At 47.1% G+C, this 24,209-nt stretch overlaps 1 protein-coding gene across 2 annotated transcripts in view; it reads right to left on the minus strand.

The window, feature by feature from the left end:
- Positions 1-24,209, minus strand: part of CLTC (clathrin heavy chain) — a 75,055-nt gene that overhangs the window by 18,624 nt on the left and 32,222 nt on the right. For both annotated transcript variants that reach the window (XM_028708314.2, XM_028708316.2), the window contains exons 4-19: positions 22,851-23,012; positions 21,955-22,068; positions 20,897-21,070; positions 14,646-14,843; positions 13,208-13,408; positions 12,172-12,324; positions 9,875-9,997; positions 8,905-9,042; positions 7,912-8,076; positions 7,562-7,742; positions 5,959-6,122; positions 3,288-3,413; positions 2,119-2,261; positions 1,727-1,961; positions 511-633; positions 241-386 (exon numbers count right to left, since the gene is read on the minus strand). In XM_028708314.2, coding sequence (XP_028564147.1) covers positions 241-386; positions 511-633; positions 1,727-1,961; positions 2,119-2,261; positions 3,288-3,413; positions 5,959-6,122; positions 7,562-7,742; positions 7,912-8,076; positions 8,905-9,042; positions 9,875-9,997; positions 12,172-12,324; positions 13,208-13,408; positions 14,646-14,843; positions 20,897-21,070; positions 21,955-22,068; positions 22,851-23,012 — 2,546 coding nt within the window. The remainder of the gene's footprint in view (positions 1-240; positions 387-510; positions 634-1,726; positions 1,962-2,118; positions 2,262-3,287; positions 3,414-5,958; positions 6,123-7,561; positions 7,743-7,911; positions 8,077-8,904; positions 9,043-9,874; positions 9,998-12,171; positions 12,325-13,207; positions 13,409-14,645; positions 14,844-20,896; positions 21,071-21,954; positions 22,069-22,850; positions 23,013-24,209) is intronic.

Consider the following 24,209-nt stretch of genomic DNA (forward strand, 5'->3'; position numbering starts at 1 on the left):
CAATTATAAGGAATCAAGTCTTCCACTCTGGAGCTCCCTGTCCATTGAGATTAGGCAGATGTCTTCAACGTGCTCTATTTTGGCACCTGCTAAAAAAACACCCCTTACACTGCTAAAAATCTTATCCAGCAAGCTGCCTGCGCTTTTGAGGTTTTACTCACAAATTTCCAAGCATCTCCCCCAAATCTTATTTGAAGCGCGAGGGTAAGATGTAAGACAGACAAACACAAGAGTACTGACCTGTGTTCGCTGAACACGGAATTGTCAAGAACAATTTTCTCCAGCAACTCAATGAGTTCATTGGGGAGGTCGGCGGTCATGAAAGCCTTGACTGTGACAGATACTTCTTCGGGGTCCTGAGTTTCAGAGAGAGCTGTCTGCACGACCTGATGAGAGAGGGAGAGATCTGAGCAATGGGTACCCACAGCTGGCAACTTGCTTGCCTACTGCTCACTTTCTTAAGTGTACACACAGCACGAGCAAAGGGGAACAGAGGGGAGCGCAAAGTACCTGGTCAATCAGGGGTCTCCGGTAAGGGTTACTCTCCAGCAGTACACTGGCCCACAGCTCAGGGTCCTTGCGGCGCACCAAGTAACGCGAAAGGCTCTTGAAGAGGGAGTTCTCGTTGCAAACCTGGAATGCGAGAGAATAATATATTCAGGCAGGGAAACCGAGGTGTTCTTTTGTGAGGAGGAGGAAGAGAAAGCGTCGAGCGTTCCGAGCCTGGATTTTACAGAGGTAAAAAGTTCTCAGCCAGTGCACAGCATTTAGTCATTTGGGAGGGTCTGGAGTAGAACATGGGTTGGAACAGGCCAGTCCTGCCTGGGGATGTCGGTTTCTGGCTACCACTCTTTGCTCTCTTTTTTTGTTCATGTGTTTTTATTGAATGGATTTCTGAACATACAAACAACAAGCATCATATCAGCTGCAATAGTGTTCACTGTGAAGTTTGGTAGATTAACTTAAGCAGTCTCTCTGTAGGTCTCCATGGGTGGATGGAGGAATAACACAATCAGAGAGTTGAAAGGGTCTCCAAGGGTCATGGAGACAAACCCCCTGGGACGTAGGAATTACAGCTAAAGCACCTCTGACTGAACCTCTGCTTAAAAATCTCCAATGAAGGAGCGCCCAGCACCTTCTGAGGGAGTCCATTCCACTGCCAAACAGTTCTTACTACCAGTTCTTCCTGATGTTTAGTTTCTTGTAACTTGAAGTCATTAGTTTGGGTCCTACCCTCTGGAGCAGCAAAAAACTAGACTAGTATGAAATAAAGCCAAGCCAAACTGTGCTGAAGTCATCTTTTTTTAACTTTTCAGCGAAAGCAATCTGCCAAATGTTTGCCTACCACCTCCATAATGTTAATCTTAGAACAGTTTTCCAGTGTTTCCTTACCAGCTGATGAGCTGCCACCACAGAGAATACAACTCAGTCCTTTTAAGTAAAACTGGCGTTTTGATTTTCAAATACAGGCAGCAACAGTAGTTGAGGAATACACTGAAATTTACAACCTGCTGTTTTAACAGTCTGTTCAAATCGAGCCTTCCATTTTTCCAACCAGCCAGCCAATTTAAGTTCTGCTGCTTCTGAGTACATACAATCTGGAGAACTGCTTTGATACGTGTCCTATTTTTTCATTAACATCATATCAAGCACCATTTCCTGACTCTGAAAGACACTACAAGAGCATCTTTCTAGCTAAGAGAGACTCAGTGTGTTGGATACTCACATTAATTAGCTCCTGGTCGCACTGCCCACGCTCATAAGCGACGCAGGCCAGATGCGGGTCTCTCTTCTCGCAATACTTCCCCACCACCCGGCTGTCGTAGTAGGGGTTCTCGCGAAGGAACCTCTCGGGGTTGTTGTTACTGTCAATGTAGATTTTAGCCAGTGCGTTGTGGGTGGCTGGTTCCTCGCAGCCCTCATGAATTCGGGCTTCCAGCCAGGGCAGGAGGAGTTTCAACCTTTAAAAAGGAAGGGGGGAAAAAGAGAGTCAATCTCTAACAACAGAACAGAGCCACAACTCAAAAAACAGGTTCAACATTCCTGGTTAGCAATACCAGGGAATATTGATGCCCCCACAAAAGAGAACACTATTCCCACAAGCCGCGTGAGGTTTACCTATTTCTTTTTTCTACTTCGGCAACAAGCTCATCCGTGGAGAACTGCCCTCTCACAACCAGGATCAGGCTCTTTATGACGTCTTCGGAGCAGTCCACGTCAAGCAAGCCCCCGATGACCACAGGGAGGCGACTCGGGTTCACCTGCAGCAGCAGCACCACCAAGATGTCATTAAAGCAGCGAAACCGCAGTAAGACGCAACAGGGTCCAAACCTCACACGCCACCCACACGTTACTGCCCAAAACAAGCTTCAGCTCCCATAGCAGGACAGCGAAGGCTGCAACCCTGGAGGGCAGTTAAGCAACCATCCCCCCAGACCCTGCCAGAAGGTGCCCCCTTGTTCTGGGGTGATTTGGCACTATCAGTGTAGGAAGCCAACAGGGAGACCACCCCCAACCTTTGAGTGCCTTTCATTAGGCACACTTTTGATAATGCGGGTCGCTATATAAGAGGGGTTTGAAGCCAGTTAACTACAAGTTTTCAAGGTTGGATTCTGTACAGACTAGAAGCCCAAGACGGCAGCCCAATAGGATTAAAGCCAGATCGCTGTTTGTTTATTTAAAGAAATACATACTGTTATTTCGTTTAAAAAATATGCATCAAAGCGGCCTACGGCAATGATACATTAAAAAACATACAATAAAAGCCTTATTAAGACATCAGTTAATTATTGTGGAAAGATGCATGCACTGGCATGGTTATCATGCTGGACTATGGCCTGGTTGCCGGGGGGATAAAATGGGGCAGGGGAGAACTACGCATGCCACCTTGAGCTCTTCGGAGGAAAAGTGGGGTATCAATGTAATGAATGAAATAAATAATATTCTGAATTATCTGCATATGCGTGGTTGGGATGGGAAAGTTTTCAGCAGCTGCTTAGAAGCTGAAAGAATCAGAGAATGCACCTGTTGAATTTCTATTGGCGCAGGATTCCGTAGAACTGGGCTGATGACACTAAAGGCTCCGCTTCTTGTTTTTAATTAGATGAGCCTCATCAACTCGGGGAGCGACAGGTGAGGTAGATGATCTCATTGACTGAGCTGAAGTTTATGTGAGCACCACCATTTCTTGACTGCGTCAGTTTGTGACAAAATGCAGCCGGTGAGCCAAGGTGGCTAATCAAGGAAGGGCTGATGGTTTTCAGGACTTGTAACCACCTGTGTCTTACCTTCTGCACATAGATCTCAATGTATTTCTGGAGGTTGTTCCTGTACAAGTACAGCACTAGATCGTGCACAAAGTCAAAGCGGTCGCAAACGATGATCAGTGGGAGCTGGTCTGTCAGTTTTGCTTCCTGCAAAAAAAAGGGGGTGGATGGGAGAGAAATCAAGGTTTGAATGAACTCCTTCCCCCACTACTTTCCTGAAGAGGGCTGTAACTGTGCTGTGAAAAGCAAGTTTGGCGAAATGAAGGCGTCATACACCCTAGGGACAGACAGGTTTCTATCCAAATTTAATCTAATGAGCTTATTTACAGACTTGGTTCTTCTTTACAACCATACATGTCCCAAGGTCTTATCCTGCTCCAAGCTCCTGATTTATTATTTTTGTGGTTTGTTGTTGTTTTTTTAAAAAAATCAGTCATCAAGTTTACAGCCACAGCTTCACGCTTTGCAGGCAGTTTTACAAAAAGCACAAGACGCCAAAAGGATTACAAGCCTAGACTAGGCCTCAGCATTTGCCAACTGCTACAAGTTACACAGTGCGCAGGATGAACTCAGATTGCGGCGGCTAATACAGATTAAGGCTTGCGTGAATACCAAAGGGTGGCGTGCTTAGAGTACTTGAGCTCTTTCACCTTGCGCTTCCTAGTCATGCCTGCCTGATCCCCTGAGGAAAGTGAACAATTGCCAGGTAGCCAAATGGAGGAAGCTCTTGCAAATTGGAGAGAGTGGATTCTTGCTTGCCTCCATCCTCCTATTTGGGCCCATCAGCATGTATTGCAAGAACACCTTGATCTGAACGCAGTGTCTTCTAATCCAGTCTCTTAAAACAGGATCTGCTTACAGAGCTGGTTGGTGCCCATTGGGACTGGTGGGAGGACTAACAGCAGGTGGCGCCAGAGCCAACAACAGCCACCTCTTTCTAGTTTTGTCCCCATCCTCTTCCTTGCCAAGTTTTACAAGGGCAGCAACCCTCTTGAACTAGACCCGTTGTGGGGACCTTAGCAACTCTTCCCCAGCTGAGGATGAGGGAAGCAATCCAAGGACAAGATGCAACCCAAATACACAGCAGAAGCAACTTGGAAAAAGTGGCCAACTTACAAGGGTCGCTATCGCCCCAGCTCAAGAAACCCTATGCAGCTGTTGCAATTTGTTAGGTGTGGGTATGAAATGCTACCCCTCCTCAGAGTAGACCAGTGGTTCCCAACCTTTTTTTTTTGGCCATGCCCCACCTAAGCATCTCTAAAATCCAGATTGCCACCCACCCACCACCCGGTGACATATAATTCTTATTATTAAAAAAGTGAACTCCTATTTACGTGGAGGAAGCCTAAAAGGCAATTAACTTGGTCTAAACAAGCTTCCAAATTAAATTGCCCCCCTGTGGGTCGTATGCCCCACGTTGGAAACTATGGGAGTAGACCCAATGATGTTAATAGGAATGACTAGCTTGGTTCGTTAATTTCAATGGGTCCACCCTGTGCAGGATTTCGTTGAATCCAGCTCTATGACTCCTAGTAATGAAATGATAGGTAGCGTTCTTCTCTGTCAATGACATTTGAAAGCAAGGTGTCAAGGTCACACACGCACGCACGAGAAAGGATTGTGTTCTACAAGGAAAATTAAGCCACCACACACACAGTTTTTCCAAGGCTGCTAATCCCAGGATACAAGCCTCTACACTAAAAGTGGACACTGAAGGAGTTAACAGATCGGGGAGATTTCTATACTGGAAGGTTTACCTGGTACATGTCCTGAACATCCCACAGACACAAGGATCAGCACAAAAGACAACAGACTGGTCAGGAAATGGTTGACTCACAAACACACACACGCAACTCAAAACCGCTGCTTATAAGCTAACTCTAAAGACAACTGCTAGATTACTTTACAAGGGTCCCAAAGCTTCTTCCTTTGCTCTAGCTCCCCACACCACCCCCACTAACAAGATCTATTCCTCCCTAAGGGTTGTTCCCCATATTAGCCCCATTCAGAGTAGACCTATTGAAGTGGATGGATATGGCTAACCAGAGCTGCCACAAGCGTTGAGCAACTTTGGTTCAGGGCCAGGAGCGGGGAACCTCTGGCCCTCCAGGTGTTATCGGACTCCCAACTCCCATCCTCCTGGATCAGGGGCTGATGGGAGCTCTGCACCACCAACAACTGGAGGGCCACAGGTCATGGAACCACAGAATTGCAGAGCCTATGTGTCATCTAGTCCAGCCCCCTGCAATGAACTCTATCCGTGACAGACGGCCAGCCAAGCTCTGCTTAAAAACCTCCAAGGAAAGAGTCCACAACCTCCCAAGACCGTTCCACTGTCGAACAGCTCCTCCGCCTGTGATTTAGGCCAAATTGCCAAAATCAATACTTAGCTGTACCTTCAGGTGGTGGTATTTTCGTAGAATCACAGAAGTGTGGCTGGAAGGGACCCCCGAGGGTTACCCAGTCCAACCCCCTGCAATGCAGGAATGTTTTTTAACAAAATGCACATGTTCTTTTAGGAATCAAAGACCTCTTATACTCCAACGGATTTATCAATGGCCTGAGCTGTGCTGTTATTTCCAGTGGCCTCCACCACCAAAATAAGAATTAAAAACCACAAGCCGATGATAAGCTGGCCTCGCTATGGGGAGCTGAGGTGGGAGCGCGGAGGATTCTCCTATCCTTTTTTCACCTTGAGGAAGTTCTTCACCCGCTCTGGGTCGTAGCAGTTGCTTTCCCTGCAAATTCTTTCCACCTCTTTAATCTGGCCTGTCTTGCAAGCAGCCTGGATGTATTTGAAGTGCACGTCTGGGTCCTGGCTGAAGTTGACGATGGAGCCCAGGAAATAGAAGAGACCTAAGTGGGGGGAGTGAAGAAGAGACTTTAAAATTAAATGTCAATGCCTTGGGAATCAAGTGGAGCAACTGTACGACCAGTTTGTGTAATACAAGTTCTTGCAGGGCTGCGGGAAGACTAGTCTCTGTGTACAAGGAAAGTTCTTGAAGACTTCCCTGTAGGGCAAGGGAGGAGGAACCTTTCAGACTGAGCACCACATCCTCATCTGGGCCACATGCCAGGGGTGGGCAGAGCAACCATCCCAAGTTTTACCTTTGTGCACTAGGCTCATTTCTGCAGACCCACGCGCCCCATCTGTCCTTGGGGTCCAAGCCCCATCTCACTCCAGCCACACCCCCTCACATTCTTCACCAGCTCTGCTTTGCACCCTCCTCAAGTGAACGTAGCCTGCCCTTGAACTCTGATAGTGCCTCTTACTGGTGCTGGTTTTGACTTTTAAAGCCCTTCGCGGCCTAGGACCCTCGTACCTACGAGACCGCCTCTCCCAGTATGCCCCACGGAGGACCTTAAGGTCCATAAATAGCAACACCCTAGAGTTCCCGGGCCTTAAGGAAGTCAGGTTAGCCTCAACCAGAGCCAGGGCCTTTTCAACACTGGCCTGGTGGAACGCTCTGCCTCATGAGACCAGGGCCCTGCAGGATCTGATTTCTTTCCGCAGGGCCTGTAAGACAGAGTTGTTCTGCCTGGCCTTTGGAATCAACTTGATCCCCTACCCCCCTTTCCTTTTTCCTTTCTCCTTCTGTGATGGAACTCCTATTTGGGGACTTCCCTGGCTTTTTTTCCTGGCCCACATAGGACCAGTCTGGATAGTTGGCCTTGGTGAAGACGTTTTCATCCCCAAAAGAGTTTTTGATTTCCTACTGAAATGAGGCTTCAATTTAATGTTGTATTTCAATCTTGTTTTTAAGTTGTATTTCAATCAATTGTTTTTATACCTGGTGTTAGCCGCCCTGAGCCTGGTCTTGGCTGGGGAGGGCGGGGTATAAATAATTTTTATTATTATTACTGCTCAGTCAGTTGGAGGATAGAGGTGTGTGTATGTGTTGTTTTGTTTTATTTATTACATTCATATCCCAACTTTTCCTCCAAGGTGGTGCACCTGATTCTTTTCCTCCCAATTCTATCCTCATAACAACTCTGTGAGGGAAGTTAGTTAGGCTGAGATGGAGTGGCTGGCCCATTGCCTGGTGAGTTTCATGGCTGAGCAGGGACACGAAGCCTGGTCTCTCAGGTCCTAATCAGACACCCCAATCACAGCACCACATTGGCTCACCTTGCTGTACAAACGGAAACCTTTACATTCATTGCTCCATGCACTTTTGCCTCTGGCCCTGGACACCACTAAGCAAGTGCCCCCCCCGGAGGGGATACAGCCCCCCAGGTTGAAATAGGTTCCTCATCCCTGTGGCAAAGAGCCAGAGGTGGCCCCGCTGCCTTACCTTCAAAACTCTTGAAAGATTCGAAGAGTTCAATGAGGGACTGGGTCGAAAGCTGCTCGTGGTACTTTGAAGCAACCTGGACGCATATCTGCAAGTTCTGGCGGATGTTGGCCGAGAGCATCGCCCGGAGGCATTCGAGGGAGTCTTCCACCGAGAGGGAGCCAAAGTAGTTCACCAACCACTGCAGGTTAAAAGCAGGCAGTCAAAAAAGTAATTATCTAACCCATGGTGATGTTCTAAGTCCCATTTGCACACAGCAAGCACCCAAAGCAGAGGACTTGAACTGGAGGAATCAGGAATCAGTGGTGGAAAGACTCATTTCAAAATACAGCTGGTTTGGGACACCGTACCTCGGGGTTGAGAAGGTGAGTGTGGACGACGGCCCGCTTGATGTCATACAAGTCGGTGAAGTGTTCCAGGGCCCTCTGGAGGAGGCCAGCTTTCTCGCACAGCTGGGCAATGTGGGCTCGGTCGTAGTGGGTGAACATCTGATTTCCTAGGATGGCATCAGCAACCTGGAAGGAAAGGGAGATTTGGCAGTCAAAAGGGAGGCTTCATTCTACGCCCACGGCTTTGCCACCAGGTATAAACTTTTAAGAGGCTATACGGAAAGCCAGTGAAGTGGTACAGCAAGCCTCAAGTATATTTCCTCCCATGTGCTCAGAGCATCCGTCGCCAGGCGTAAAAGCAGCCTGCTTGGAGAAGTAGGGATATCCCAGGCATTTCTATGTGGCGCCTGCTCTGAATTTCTTACTTAAGGAGGCTCACCAGGGCTGCCCATTCACAGCTTTAGAACACCACCACAACCACAGTCCCCATTTTCAGAGGACTCTTTGTTTTGTGTCTTACCAGACTGATGCAGCCACCTCTGATATTTCTTAATGTTTTGTTTACAAATCAGAGCGCCGGACTGAAGAACTGTTTTGAGTTTCTACTGTTAGCACATGTTGAGGCTCAAGAGTGGTATACATGGTGCAGAAATATTCATTCCACGAATCAAGAAAGGGATGAGTATTTAGACAAGGTTTCTGGAGCCTTAACTCTCTTCATCCCTTGCCACTGACCACGCTTGCTGTGGCTGATGGGAGTTGTAGTTCAGGAACACCCAGAGGCCCAACGGTTTCCCCCACCTGATCTAGATGGTGCGGTTGCTTTGAAGCAACCGCACCAACTACTGGATAAAGCGCAAGTTCAATCCCCGTTTGGGTTGTTCCTGCTGCATTTCAGAATCGCAGCATGGGGAATATAATCACAGAAACAAGGGTGCCGGCCCCAGAGCTACTGAGTTTTAGTCTAGAGCACCCAAAGTTGCAAAGTTTCCACCCCCCCAAAAAAGTACCTACCTGAGGGGCATGCATGAGGTTCATTTCAAGCAAGCGGGTTTGCAAAGGTCCCTCGGATGGGCGGTTGTTTTTCAGGGCATCCAATAAAAAGGCTGTGCATTGCTGAATCAGGTTGTACTCCATGAAGACATCCACTATCTGGAGGGGGAAGAGAAGGTGTAGAGCTCACACTACTTAAAACTGCCCTGAGGTAGGGAATAAAGCACCGTACAATTTGTTCCCCCCAAAATCCTAGCTAACTATAGGAGTTATCTCAATCAGAAGAAGCCGTCCATATCCCAAGGCTCTCAAGGAGCTGCTTCCAGTCATTAACACTGACGTAGAACAAATCTGCTCTTACTCACTAAAGGGTCTTGCAAAGGATGGGCTGGAATGAGTGGTTCTCCAGCTGTTGGGACTACAATTCCCATCATCCCTGACCATTAGCCATGCTGGCTGGGCATGATGGGGTTTGAAGGCCAGCAGCATTGGGAAAGCCACATAGGTTGTGGCAGGGTCTCTTACCTGATCCCAGAAACCACAAATACCGCCTCTCAAAGACCCCGTGCATTGCAAAAAAATGTTCCGGAGGGACTGAGGAACTTATTCCATTTTTTTTAACCTTTCGCATGTTTAAAGACTACTTTCCCACAAGAGCTAATATACACTATTCCACCAAGTATATAAACTATTGCTGCAATCAGTCCTGGAGAACCACCCAGTTTCCAGTGTTCATTTGTAGATGCAGCCTTTGGTATCTTTGCAACAGCCTTGATTTAACTAGAATTATTGCTTGTGGAAAACAAGCTTTGGCCATAGAATCACTTCTTAAAATGACAAACCAAGTTATTCATTGAATTGCTTACTCCAATGCCTTTCATCTAAAAATTGACACAAACACCTTTCCGGAGGGGCAATGGGTATTTTCAGGTCTCCAGAAGCAAAAAAAAAAAGGCATTTCCTTTTTTCTTCGTGTTCAAGTTTTACTTACTTGGGTGATATCTGCAAGAGGTTCCTCATCCTGAACCAGCATTTGGGCAAACTGCTGTCCTTGGTCTGGGCTGATGCGCATCACATTCCTCAGGAGGAAGATCCAGTCAGGAGTGTAGCCAACCTACACACATGTACAGAGAGGTATTTCGTGAACTTTTTAAAGAGCCAGCTATCCTGGCAACTTCCAACCAGTTCTTAAGATCTACAGATCTATTGCTGAAAAGCTCAAGTTCTATTACATTCCCCTGAAATGCTATCCCAAAACTAAGCCTCACAGGTGCAGGAAAGACTCTCTAGACCAGCCTCCTACTGCTATTTTCTGATTTGCCAAGGACTATTTCCGGCAAAGTTGGTCTTTTATAGGAATCTCACCAATTCCATTTTAGGCTTTAAAGGTCTTGTTTATTACCGCATTTTTCGCTCTATAACACGCACATAGTTTTTAGAGGAGGAAAACAAGAAAAAAAATATTCTAAATGAAACAGTGGATGTATGATTTTTGTGGTTCATGCTGTGGCCACAGACATGTGATCTGACTGTGAGTTTGGGGTAGCCCAATGCAAAAATCCTGAGGATCCATGCTTTGTAACCACGTTTTTGCACCACTGCGGCCGTAGGCAACAGTGGGTGCGTGATTTTTTTGGTGAAAGCTGTAGCCATGGACATGCTATGTGATCTGATGGTGAATTTGGGGTGACCCAGTGCAAAAATCCTGAGGATCCATGTGGATCCGTGCTTTGTAAGCACGTTTTAAGTGGGGAGGGAAGGAAAAGCACTCAAGGGACAAGGAACACGCGTGGGGTGGGTGGAGAAGGATGCTGCTAATAATGCAGAAGAGGGGTATAAGAGGAGAAGCAAGCAGGCTCTGCTTCTCTCCCTCCTCCCCGCTCGCTGAAAAACTTTGCTGCTTTTAGCGAGCTGAGTGGGGAGGAGAGAGGGACATGGTTGCTTTAAAGGAGCCAACCGGACAGGAGCTCCTCTCCTCTCCCGCTTTGCTCCTTTAAAGCAAGCAGGCTCTCTGTCCCTCTCTCCTCCCCACTCAGCGGCTCTTCTCCCGCTTTGCTGTTTCAAAGGAGGGAAGGAAGGGGAACCATGGATCCTCTGCTCACGACTGCAGCAGATCCCCCCGCCATCCGTAGGCATTCGCTCCATAACACGCACAGGCATTTCCCCTTGCTTTCCAGGAGGAAAAAAGTGAGTGTTATGGTGCAAAAAATATGGTAATTCTGAATGCTACTTTGTTCATTACTGTTTTGCTTTTTGCTTTTGCCTATTTTGCAAGATGTGCTTTGCGCTTTTTTCCAAAAGAAAGGAAACGACCTAATATATTTGATACATAAGCGTGAAAGCAAGCCACTCAAGCCTAAGCTTCTACATCAGAAGGGCTCGTCTCCTCTGGCGCACCTCCTGGAAAGAGCTTCCACGGAGAAGGTCCGTAGCTCAGGGGTGCTCTGCATGCAGTAGGTCCCTGGCTCAAACCCCAGTGGCCTCTCCTGGTACTCTGCCTGAAACCCTGGAGAGCCACTGCCAAGTCAGCATAGACAATACTGAATTAGCTGGACCAGTAATCTGATTGGTATAAGGTAGCTTCCTCTATTAAATCACTACAGCCACCCAAACAGGCAAGCTCTGCTGGTGTTGCCGGTTCATCCTGTGCTTCTGACTTCCATAGCTAGCTTCTGATCTCTCGTGCATGCTGTATCACAGGCATGTCCAAAGTCAGAAGAATATGTCCTGGGGTAAAAAGTTCAACTTTAGGGTTAAACCCTAAAAAAAACCTCAACAACTTTGGTGGGCTCTTATGAATGTTCACTTCATCAAATCTGGCCCTGTTCGAAAAATGGTTGGGCACCCCCACTGTATCAGAACCCACCCCTTCTCTCTTTCCAAGGCAATAAAAGTTACTCAGTCTTTAGCTATAAAAAAATGGACACAGACACGGCAAAACAGTTTACGGCAGTTGAAATACAAAATTAACCAGCAGCACCATGCCATAAAATGAAGAGGTGTTGAAATAAAAGGCTCACAAGACTAAACTGTCTGGGGCAAGGATAAATAATCTCTCTGCTAGATAGGCCACCCTGAGGACAGCATCCTATCACTGGGGCGACACTGAAGTAGTCCTATCCAAGGTGCAAATCCACCTAAGCTCTGAGGGTGCTGGGAAGGGCATCACCAGGGAACCTCACCCCTTCGGTCACTGCTGCCAGTCAGCAGAGCCCAGTCAGGGTTGGCAAAGCGAGCGCCCCAACATGAACTCCAGTGCCCCCCTGTTCCAGCCCAACAGCAAATCACCTTCTTTGCATACAGCACAATCTTCTGAACTTGTCCCGTTTCGGCAAAACACTGGATCACTTTGCTGGGAACGTTAGCCCTTAGGTAGACACTCAGAGCCAATGTCGGGTCCACAGATTTCACCAGGTCCCCCAGTTCTTCGGAGCATTCCAGCTGTTTCCCCCACAGAAACAAAAACAAACATTTAAACAGATTACAAAAGAGAAGCAAAATGACAAGGGCAGAGCTGCGAAATGTGCAAGATGGAATGGCCGGAGAAGAAACTCAGAGGGTCTCTTGCACACCTATAACCACATACACACACACACACACACACACACACACACACCACTGCCTGCCAGCCACCTTGGGTCCTGTGTGTCATACGAAACAGGGGTGGGTAAAGGGCAGAGTGGGACCAATTGGAGTTCCTGACTCCAAACGGGTTACAACAAATTACAATTGTGAGAAAAGGATGTCACATTTTAAACTGTTGTGGCCTGCCTGGGGAACTTAGGGTGAAGGGCAGGTAATAAATCAAAACAACTAGATATTAACAGGATTAATTTTTTTTAAGTAAGCAGTTTATAAGTATTTAAAATAACGAGTGAAGCAGGCTCCACACCTCCTTCTAAAGGAGGCAAAACCAAAATGCACAGATTATAACTGGAGACAAAAGAGCCGATAGAGGTCAAACAGTTCTATAGGGCACAGATCCAGAAGGCATTGGGAAAATGAAGGGCAGAGAATCCAGTGCCCTGAGTTTATCTGGGAAGGTCCTGGCAAAGGAACACAGTTTTCTGTAACCAGCAATCTGAAGACAAGGTTGCTTTATATGCAAGGTGGCACTTTTAACTTTGGTATTTGCCACAGCACAGATCTGTAGCTCACCAGCCCTTTAAGAGCAACCTCAACGCCCTCATTCACAGACAGCTGCTATTTGGGCTCAATGCACAACAGAGCCACTGAATTCAGTCTGCAGAAATGATAGATTTGGTGACTGGTAACCTCCTAAGTCACACCGCCCCCCAAAGCCCTTCAAAAAGACGTGATTTACCTTGTCTTCCTTCAGCCATTTCTCCAGGAGCTGCTTGCGTCCTTGCTGGAGCACCGGCCGGCAGAGTTCGAGCGACTCGTACTTGTTCAGCTGACCTTGGTCTAGCAGGATACCAAAATACTGGAGCAGCGGAGAGGTCTGACCTGCCTGTGCTGGGACACTCTGGAAGCGGCGGATGGTGTCTGGGGTACGCAAGATCCCCTTTGGAAGAGAGAGGGGTAAATAAAATGCATCACTTGTCCTTTAGGGGGCGTAATTCTTCAATATTTTACCCGACCTTAAGATTAAAGTTATGGACATGTGCCCTCATTTTCCAACCTATCAGCAGACACAGAACTGCTCTAGTGAACCAGGCACAATCCAGTTAGTGGAACTTGCTATTCCAGCTGACTTTTCATTTTGGGTTTTTGCAATGGTAAATGGGAATCGTTGCCAGGAAACGTGCTGTTCATAAAATCCCCAAAATGGTCAGTTATTGCCACATAGATTCATACTACCTCACAGTCCCAGTTCCCCCAACTGGGCATTTAGATTATGAACACAAAGGTAGTTATATAGCTAGCTCTTTACAGATTGAGCAGACCCCACGCTTATAACTTTCTCCAGTTAGAACAAAAAGAAAAAAACACGCGTCTGTTTATAGTTACTTTCCATTTATGGTTCAGATGAATTGTGGTTGGGGTTTTGTTTTTACAAAAAATATTGTTTACTGCTTTTGATTGTTCTCTACCTTTAATTTCTTCTGAAAAATAGGCAGAGTACATAAGGTTTTTGTTTTTTAAAAAAGTTACTATTTTCACAGCACTTTTAAAAGAACAAGAGGGCAGATCTCTGCCCCAAAGAGCATCCACTAGGGAAACAAGAGGATGGGGAAGGGTGTGGAGACAGTGGGGACAGGAACGCTCTGTGTGGTTGCTTCAGGTTACAGTACAGCAAGTGAATGGGAGAGTTTTGCCAAAGGATTCACAGAGGTGGCATTCATGCAGGTGGACTCAGTAGCCCAGGGTTGTAGACAGTTTTTCTTTGCATTTTCCTGGACCTCAACTCCCATCAGCCCCTGCATCTGCCAACAGAGATGCATGATGGGAGTTGTAAACCAAAAACATCTGGACTATTGTGATTCTGTTTAAGATGGGCTACCCATGTTCCTCTGCAACTTCATTCAGCTGAACAGATTTAGCCCCAATTGCTAGAGGAGTGTGACTCCTACCTGCTGGTGTATAATAGAAAGGGTGTAGTCTGTCATCCTAAATCCCCAAGCAGCAGCCCGGAATAACTCAAGCCGATATCTAATAGAGCACCTCCAGGGGTTGGGAGACAAGCCAATGTGAAGCAAGCATGCAGCCAGCAGTGACCGCAGCATCACACCCTGTGTGTGTGTGTTTCTGTGCTCAGGGGGCACCAAAGCCTGGGTGGCTTAAAAGCCGTTTCTCTATACCTTTGGGGCGTTTGCCGCCACCTTCGCTGCTTCCGAGTAGCTCCCCTGGGCAAAAAGCGCATTGAATTTCCGGGCAAAGAGCTCTTCGGCACCAGCAAGGTTGTTACGAACGGCCATTCGGAGAGCCAGGTCAGGGTTCTGCAGCACATTGGTGATGTATGGGATGATGTTCTCTTCTTCCACGCACACAGACAGAACCTGCGTTGGAAATATAAGACAGAGAGATTTCAGTAAGGCTTTCGACAAAGTCCCCCATGACAATTTCGCACAGAAGCTGGTAAAATATGGGCTGGATGATGTTACTGCTAGGTGAGTTTGTAGCTGGTTGACTGATCAAACCCACTCCTGGGGGGGAAATGTGGCAAGTGGGGTTGCCACAGGGTTCTGTCCTGGACCCATTGTTGTTAAGCATCTTTAAAAATGACTTTGATGAAGGAATTGAGGGGATGCTCATTAAATTTGCAGATGGCACCAAACTGGAAAGGGTAGCTAATACTTCAGAAGACAGAATCAGGATTCAAGACCACCTTTTGGAGAACTGGGCCCAAACTAACGAAATTAATTTCAATATGGACAAATGTCAAGGTCCTACACATAGGCAAGAATAACCAGCTGCACAAATATAAGATATGGGACACCAGGATTGACAGCTACATGTGAAAAGGTATATGAGGGTCTTAACAGACCACAAGCTTAGCACGAGTCAACAGTGTGATGCAGCAGCAAAAAAAGCTAATGCTATTTCTAGGCTATTCTATTCAACAGTAGTGTCCGGATCAAGGAAAGTAATAGAACCACTCCATTCTGCCTTGGTCAGAGCATACCTGGGGTACTGTGTCCAGTTCTGGGCACCAATTTTAAGTAGGATATTGACAAGCAAAGCAGGAATTGCAGCTCAAGAGCCCCTGACAGGTGGCCATCCAACACATGTTTAAAAACCTCCAATAAAGAAGTCTGTTCCACTATCGAACTGCCGCCTGGAAGTTATTCCACCATCTCCTTTCTTGGAACTTGAGGTCATTGCTTCAGGTCCTACCCTCCGGAGCAGGAGATAACACCCTTGCTCAATCTTCCATGTGACAGCATTTAAGGTATTTGAAGATGGCTCTCTTATCCCCTCTGAGTTCCCTCTTCTCTAGGTTGAACATTCCCAGCTCCCTCAACTACTTGATTTCTAGACACTTTAACATGGTAAAAGGTAAAGGTAAAGGATCCCTGTGCAGTTAAGTCCAGTCAAAGGTGACTATGGGGTACGGAGCTCATCTCGCTTCAAGCCAAGGGAGCTGGTGTTTGTCCGCAGACAGCTTTCCAGGTCACGTGGCCAACATGACTAAACCAACGCAACACCGTGAAGGAAGCCAGAGCACATGGAAACACTATTTACCTTCCTGTCACAGGGGTACCTATTTATCTACTTGCACTGCTATGCTTTCAAACTGCTAGGTTGACAGAAGCTAGGACAGAGCAACGGGAGCTCACCCCGTCACGCGGATTCGAACTGCCGACTTTCTGATCGGCAAAAGCCCAGAAAGCTAGCAGAAAGGAGAGGCATGGGTGGGGAGAAGAATCCCTTTCCCCGATAGGTATTTCACTTCATACAGGCTAAGCATTCAAACCAATGCCTTCTTCACTTGCTGCCTGAAATGGTGCAGTTCAGAATTGCACTGCTTCTTCTGTGTGTATATATAGAGCTGCTCTGAGTTGAGGAAGGGCTCCTTCTTCCCCTGTGTGAAGGGAATGAGTCACCGGCCTTTTAGGCTTTCGAGGCCCAAAGGGAAGAAGAGAAGAGCAAAGACTCTTCTGCCAACAGCAATGAATCATATACTCCCAGTCAGCTCAGAAGGACATAATGCCACAAATCTGGACGCCATTATTTATATATACATGCATTTATTTACATGGTTTACCAAGGGGCATTGGGATCCCAGATGGAGGCCTGACATCCGGGTCAGATCAGATTTGCATAGCATTCCAAACCTCAGTAAGCATGCAAAAAACGCACTCTGCAGACTAGAGCATTCACAACGTGACAGCTGGTCAGGGCTGTAACTCAGCACTCCCGGCTGCCCCCAGAGCCAGCGCACAGGCAGCACAGTTTGCTAATGTTATGCAAGCTGGTATGGGGATTGCCATTTAAAAAATACTGATTGTTTCCAAATTTCTCCATCAATAGCTACTTAGCCACAACAGCCAAATATGGAGATTGCATTTAGTATCCCACCAAAGAGACGATACAGGAAGATTTCATGATGTTCCTGCAGGTATATCCCCTTTGCTGTGGGAGACTGAGCGCTGGGTTGAATCAACCTTTAATTTCAACCAACTTGGGAAACCTTGTATTTTAAGATTTGAATTCCAACAAGCTTCCCAAGGGTCGTTTTCCCTCCGCCCCCCAACCCTCACGGAGAAAAACAAGATGAAAGACTCAGGAATGCATAGCCCCCAGAGCCTAGGTCTGGCATCTCCCTGCAATATTCTTTTTTTAAAAAAAGAAAAGGTATGGGGATGCAGGCTAACTCACTGAAGTTAAGATAGAAAAGTGCCACCACTGAAAAAACACTGATCTTTCAGAACTTGCTTCCAAGGGACAGTGTACCAGGCACGTCCCTAGACTAGATTTCGTTATTTGCCTGAAACATTTATACTTCACTTTTCAGTCAAAAAGACTCCCGGAGCAGCTTACAGTTTTATTTTTTTAATAAAGACAGTCCCTGCCCTATGGCTTACAAAGAAGCAACACAAAAGGAAAGGGGGATGGGGAGGAAGTGGGGTTAGGGAGCAAACTAGAACTAAACTAGGAACTAAAATCTCTATGTTACTAAGTTCTTACAACAACCCATTTGGATGAAAAAAGGCTGTTCAGTTAGAAAAACAGGAAGCGGTGGCCCCTTAGTGATAGCCTGGCAACCCAACCTTCCTAAAGTGGTAGCAATGCAACCAGAATCTGTTGACCTTACAAGGTAGGGCCTTGCTGGAACCTGTCCTTGCTGGCAGGGAGGCTCACAGGAGCCAAGCCAAAACCATCAGCACCAGAGCAAGTTGTCCAGTTCCTCTTCCTCACAGGGCAGCTGGATTCGAAAAATTCCCAAAAATTCCCAGAAAGGGCCCAGCCCAACTGGGAGAAAAGGAGAAGTTGGTGGGAGCCACAGTTCCTCACCATCTACTTACTCTCCTCCCCACAGAAGGGCTGGAACCAACATCCCCCAAGCGAGAGAAGGGCCCCTAGACTTAGTTCACAAGTTTTTAACCGCCAAGGCACAATTTGTGAGGACCCTTAATACTTAATACAACAGCCCAAGAACACCCAGGTGGGGTGGCTAGACAGCAGAACCCCATCAGGCTGCTTTGGACAAGTATCTTCCACTTCAAAGCGGCATTTTGGCATGGCAAACAGCTGTTTTCGTTACATGTGCTGAACTAGCTGGGTGGTCCTTTGCATCCTGGTCTAGGTTATGTGTGTGAGAGAGACAGAGACAGAGACAGAGAGAGACTGCGCAGTTAAGAAGCTGGGAAACTTACCTGAATCAACTTAACAGGGCCCATAGTCCAACAACAGAAGACCTGCGCTGCAGGCAGGTGGCCCCAGTTTGAATTCCTGGCACCAGGACCATCAGTGGCTGGTGACAGGTAGGATTCTGCCCTAGAGAGCCGCTGCCCGTCAGTGGGGGAATACTGAGGGGGATGGGCACGTAGCCCAGTGTAAGGCAGATTCCGATGCAACTCGGGCTCTAATACACAGAGGAAATGGCAAAGCTGCTGCTTCCCAGCTGCCAGGGAAAGGCTTTTTCAGGGCCATAGCAGCTTAGTGGCAGATTAACGCAATCCGAGGAGAAGGGGGATGCTAGCTCTTTGAGAAAGCTGCTGGAATTCTAAGATTAAAGCAACCCCGACAGCAAACCAGTCCAAGTAGCCTTTGCCATTGGAACCATACCCAAGAAGGAACTTAAGACGAGTTTCACCTTAACACTGTCATTTGGTACAGATATGGAGGGTGGGTGGTTCCCCCCCCCCCAAGAAAGCGTTAAATGCATGAACAAATCCTTGTGTTAACTGCCACCTACTTGCATTTATTAATTGCTACTATCCCACACCCTGGCTCCCCGCTAGCTGCAACCTTCCCCAATTGCAAGAAATGATTCAAGCCAGATAGACTTGACCATTAAAGAAAAAAGAGGGGGGAAGACTGAAGGACAGCTCACTGCTACCTAGGCCAAAAGGCAAGCAGTTTAATTTCGGAAGAGGGGGGAGGAGAAGAGAGAGGGGAGGAGAGGAAGACAGGGAGAGAGAAACCAAAGATCCAGCAGAGGCTCTAGAGATAAAAGGAATTAAGTTTTAAATAAAGGGCAGTAGTAGAGCACCTGCCTTGCATGCGGAAGGTCCCCGGTTCAATAATCACTGGCATCTCCAAGTAGGGCTGGGAATGTTCCCCTGCCTGAAATCCTGGAGAGCCACTGCCAGTCAGTGTAGACAACACTGAGCCGGGTGGACCAATGGTCTGACTCAGCACAAGGCAGCTTCCTACGTTCCTTTTGCTCTCCATACTTTCAAACCAGAACTGTGTTGGTGGGCCAAGAGCTAGCAGGGTGGCCACACTTTAGAGCTTTCGACAGAGCTGTCCAATTAGGTAGAGGATTGCAATGTGGCTTTCCAATCCATTTAGAATTTGTGCGGTGCCAAAAAGCTGCGTGTAGGATTATCTTCAGAGAAACCACGGCATTTCAGCAAAGAAGGTCTACCACTCATTGTAAGGGAATGAAAGTGGAGATGGATGACTACTACATGAACACCCCAGAAGTCATGCGGCTCCTACAGTGCCCCATTTGTTCAAAGCCCAATTAAAACTTGGGTAAGCTAATCCGTCTAGGGCAATTAAAGACTGCAACCCTCTATTGGGTTAAGAAGCAGAATTAAAAGGCAGAGAAGCACGGGAACGGGAGGAGAAGAGGAACAACAACACGTAAGATAGTACCTTTCACATTTTAGCATTTTGAAGTCCTCCCAGATCCCTTGCAGTACAATCATGGAGTTCCCAAAGGACGCCCAGATCTCTTGCTTCCCCGTGCTTTTATTAACTCCTGGCTGCTTAAAAATGAGGTCTGTACCCTTATCACAAGGTTTGCCATTGAAATGTAGCCGAGGAATGCTAGGGTAGGGTAGCCTGCCTCGGCCATCACAATCACAGAGTGGCAACAGATTAACACAACAAAGAGAATGCCGGTGTGTCTGTGTGTGCGCACGCTTCCAGAAGGACAACCAGAGGAAAAGGTGTGGCTTCTGGATCAGAGGGGTGTGGATTCCCAGGCGACACTTCTTTGGTTTGTAGCAAATGCTAGTCCTACTCAGAGAAGAGCCATTCAAAATAATGGGCGCAACTGACTTGGTCCCCATTCATTTCAGCAGGTCTTTAGTGGGATAAGACCCTTTAAGTCCAGGGCCAGAGGTGGGAAATCTGTGGACCTCCAGACTCCCATCAGTCCCAGTCAGCATGGTCAATAGTCAGGGATGATGGGAGATGTGGTCCAATAACATCTGGAGGGCCGCTGGTTCCCCCATGCTTGACCTGGGCGGGGGGGGGGGTCAATTCTCCCTGCACTAGATCCTCAAGCACCTGATATAGGACTGACTGGGAAGTCCCGGTTGCTGGCTGAAAAGTGACATCCCGCTGCAGACAGCACGTAGGGAACTCAAAGCAAATACCAGCGGTATGCCAAAGATCTTTAAGGTCAGCAGCGTTAAACATTTCCAAGAGACTGCTCAGGCGGCAAACTCTGAACTTTCACCTACTAAAGCTCAAATGCAACACTTTGACCTGCTTTATGGAAGGGATGGCAGGTGGGAGTTTCGAATGCCTGCACAGAATACTGCACCAAGACTCAGACGTTGAAGAGCATATGATGGTTGGTGAGAGAGAGAGAGAGAGGGGGGGGGGGCAAGCACAGCATCCACATTACATTTACCCACTTGGCCTTAACCTCGTAGTAAAGCCAGCTTCAAAGTCTGTGCAATGGGCTTAATGAAAACCATGGTCATCCAGATGTTCACAGACTACAACGCCCATCATCCCTGGTTGGTGGGAGTTGAAATCCAACAGCATCTGAAGGGCTGCAGGGTCTCCCCATCCCTACTGTCTGGCAACCTGAGTCTGACCTGAGCTCCTTTTTAGAGGAAAGGCAGGATGTGAACACAATACAAACAAACAAACAAACAAACAAACAAACAAACAAATAAATAAATAAATAAGATTTCATTACCTGTCCTTTTCTGTTGACGCCAATGATTCCAGCGGTAGCTTCATGGGGCGCGGTGACAAAGATGGTCTCCCCACTGATTCTGTTCATGTAGATGCAGGTGCCCGTTTCGAGGTCATACAGATGGATGTAGCCGTATTTTGTGATCAAGAAAACCACGTCGTGCTTTTCGCTTATCTACAGGGAGAAAGGTGGGGGGCAAAAATGAACAGAGACAGTCCTTTTAAGGCGCTCCACCATGTGCTGTGATCAATTGTATACACTCTCCACCAAGGCACAGAACTTCAGTAGGAAGCGAAATTAAAGCTGCGTGCCAAGGGAATCTGAAGATATACATAATGCAAATTGAGCAAGTTAGCAAGCTGACCCCTTTTGCATAGAATTCAAAGCCTTCCACAAGTCGTGATGAGAGCAGATACACAATGTCCTCTAGCCCTACAACGAGATATATTCACCCACCCTCTGGTTTCCCAGATTTTAGCAGGAATTGCCTAGAGGGGTTTAAGTGCTTCTTTGCAGCAATATAGACTATAAGATTAGGCTTGTATTCAACTAAGTTGTATGTCAAGGTTAAGTCTAAGTTAGTCATGTCAATTAATTTCAATGGGTCTACTCCTGGTCCATACTTTTTCCTGAAAGCTGAGATTCTCGGGATACTGAACTCTGCAGCCATATTCACCCATATTGTTCTCCCACATATCCATGGTACACAAAACACAGACCTGGCTGTAGTTTAGTACTGGCTACGAAATAAGTTGAATACATCAAGTATGAACTGTCCAAGTGCCAAAGATCAGAGCGAGCTTCGCTAAGTAACGAGCTGCCTGACAAGCACTTACAAAAGCCAAAAATACCTGAACTTTCGTTCTATAAAAGGGAAGGCTAAGCAGCAATTAAAGGCAGCTTACACAGTTAAATCCAAGGCTTGGAAGTTGGCGGTATTAAGCTTCGCCATTCATCAGCATTTTGAAATGACTTATTTACAGATGACTCCCCACCGCCACCACCCCCCCAAAAAAAGTATGGGGAGTTAGAAAGCAAAAATTGCCCCTTGGTAATACCTGCATTGCTACTGGGAAGTCATTCTGTGCTTCAGGTGGGAAGAAGACATCCACAGCTTTCTTGGGGAAAGGCTGGTTTCCTGTGGGAGGGGTGCCAACTTCAATGATATGCAACTGCACGGGAGAGAAAGAGGATTGAATTGCATCTCCAAGCTTCCTTGGAAAGTTCCTCAAGCATTTTCATCATTCAGGCCTGCTATCTTACACGGCAGCAGCCACGGCGGGGGCAAATACTTTTCAATACTCTGTTCCTTTCTCAAATAAAGGGAGAACACTCTGATTTAAGAGGGTCCAGGCTATAGCCCCGTTGACACTAGACGGAGGCCACTGAACTGTGCGAAAGATCAGCCAAGAGATGCTTGTTACTGCAAGGCCAATGTGGTGTGTGTCTTTTGCTGGAAGTCTCCTTGCTCCAGAGTACACCCCATGTTCTCTGGAAGTGTCCTTCTGAAAATGTCTATGGCAGGGAACAGGAACATTTTGCAGGCCACATTTTCTCTTGTGAGTAATCTTGCAGGGGCCGCGTACCAGGTCCAGAGGCAAAAGTAGGAATGGAAAGAAACGCAACTCTTAACTATGCACGGTAGCTACACCCCCATTGTGCAAATGTCAAGAGGTTTCTACACTACCCCCTCCCCCCAAGGAAGCAAGAGGCATCATCACAGTTGAAAGACACATTTCAGCCAGGGAAATACAATCAAGATGGGTTTAGGGCTGGACTGAGCATGTGCCCTAGGAAGAGACCTGAGGGCCAGATAGGGAAGTCTGGAGGGCCACAGCCTCAAGGCCTGAGGCTCCCCACTGTTCCACTATTGCTTCCCTTTTCCTCATATCTGCCAATTAGGCTCATTACATGCCATACCCAGAATCCTGTATTAGTGTCCCTTCCCTTTTACCTTGCCTCCTGCTTGTCCTCTCACTGCAAAACAGAAAAGGGTGGATTCTTCCGCATTGCCTTCCATCTTGAACTGCGCAAAGCTAGCCGCGTGACCCTCAATGGGCTGTGACACTTTCCTATCTACGGAATAAAGCTGCATGGCTCCTACTACACGGTTTTGCTTTATTAAAAAAAGAAAAGAGAAGAGAACACACATGAACATTCAACTCTGTAACATTATGATAACCATAAACCCTAATTAACTGGCTTAACACGCCAGCTACGCATATTTATGCAAGCCTAGGCATAGTCTATATAGACACAGGAAGTTTTTTGACTTGTGCATTTGTAGAGGGGCAGAAAGTCTGGTTTTAAAAGTTTGGTTAACGGCATAATCTACAGCAGGAGTAGTGGTAGTCCCTTGGATTCTGTTACACTTGCAACATCCAGGCCAAATGTCAGGGATGACAGAGTTGCAGGCCAGCAACATCAGGAGGGCTACAGGTTGCCCACTGGTGACTTCACAGAACTCTCACTCCACCTGACCAGCTTGAGAGGAGAAAGTGAGGTCGTTGGTCTGAATGGAATGAACTGCAGTTAAACCCTTTTCTCTGAAGAACTGTTTCCTGCAGTGAGAAGAGCTGGTATGAGAAGAGCTGGTATCCAGGACCTAGATGTGCTCCCCCCCCCTTTACTCTTTTTGTAAAATGCTTTCCATCCAAGGCATTATTCTAAACTGCAAATTGCCCAGGTTGCTTTGGTAGAAAAGGAACATGTATTTAAACAAAATGGAAACTTGCATTTGGCTCCTCTAGTTTCCTCCTGTAGCGTGGGGATGAGGAACTGGATCTGGCTGGAGGGCTGGACCCTGATTTCCTCCACCTCCCACTGGCAATATTTGGCAGGTGGGTGGAGTGCCAACCTGTCAATTACCTGACACCAGGTGACCTATTTCTGCACACACAATTTGAAGATAAAAAGACTGCCCTTTGCTGATCGCTGGGGTTTGCAGAGCACTGTGCAAGAGATTTGGTAGGTGTCATCTATCAGTTCAACAGTGCCTACACGCCCCCTTTTAGCCCTGTGGCATCTTTACCTGCCTTACACCTGACATATAAAGTCAGACGCAGAGCAGGTGGGCCTGGTCAAAACAGCAGGCCAAAAGGGGAGGCCTGGCAGGCCCAATACTTGAGCAGCAGTGATGAATCTCCCCCCCCCCCTTCATTACACTCCTACAAGTCACTGTCATCCACAGCCTCCTTTTCACCAGGCTATGGAGGCAAGAATTTGCCCAGGAAAAGCTGAAGTACTGTTTTAGCCACAGGATAACAGACTTCAGCTGAACTGCATTATAACAAGTTTCTATTTAACAAACTCT

Source organism: Podarcis muralis, chromosome 15, assembly GCF_964188315.1.
Source record: "Podarcis muralis chromosome 15, rPodMur119.hap1.1, whole genome shotgun sequence".
Classification (NCBI taxonomy): domain Eukaryota; kingdom Metazoa; phylum Chordata; class Lepidosauria; order Squamata; family Lacertidae; genus Podarcis; species Podarcis muralis.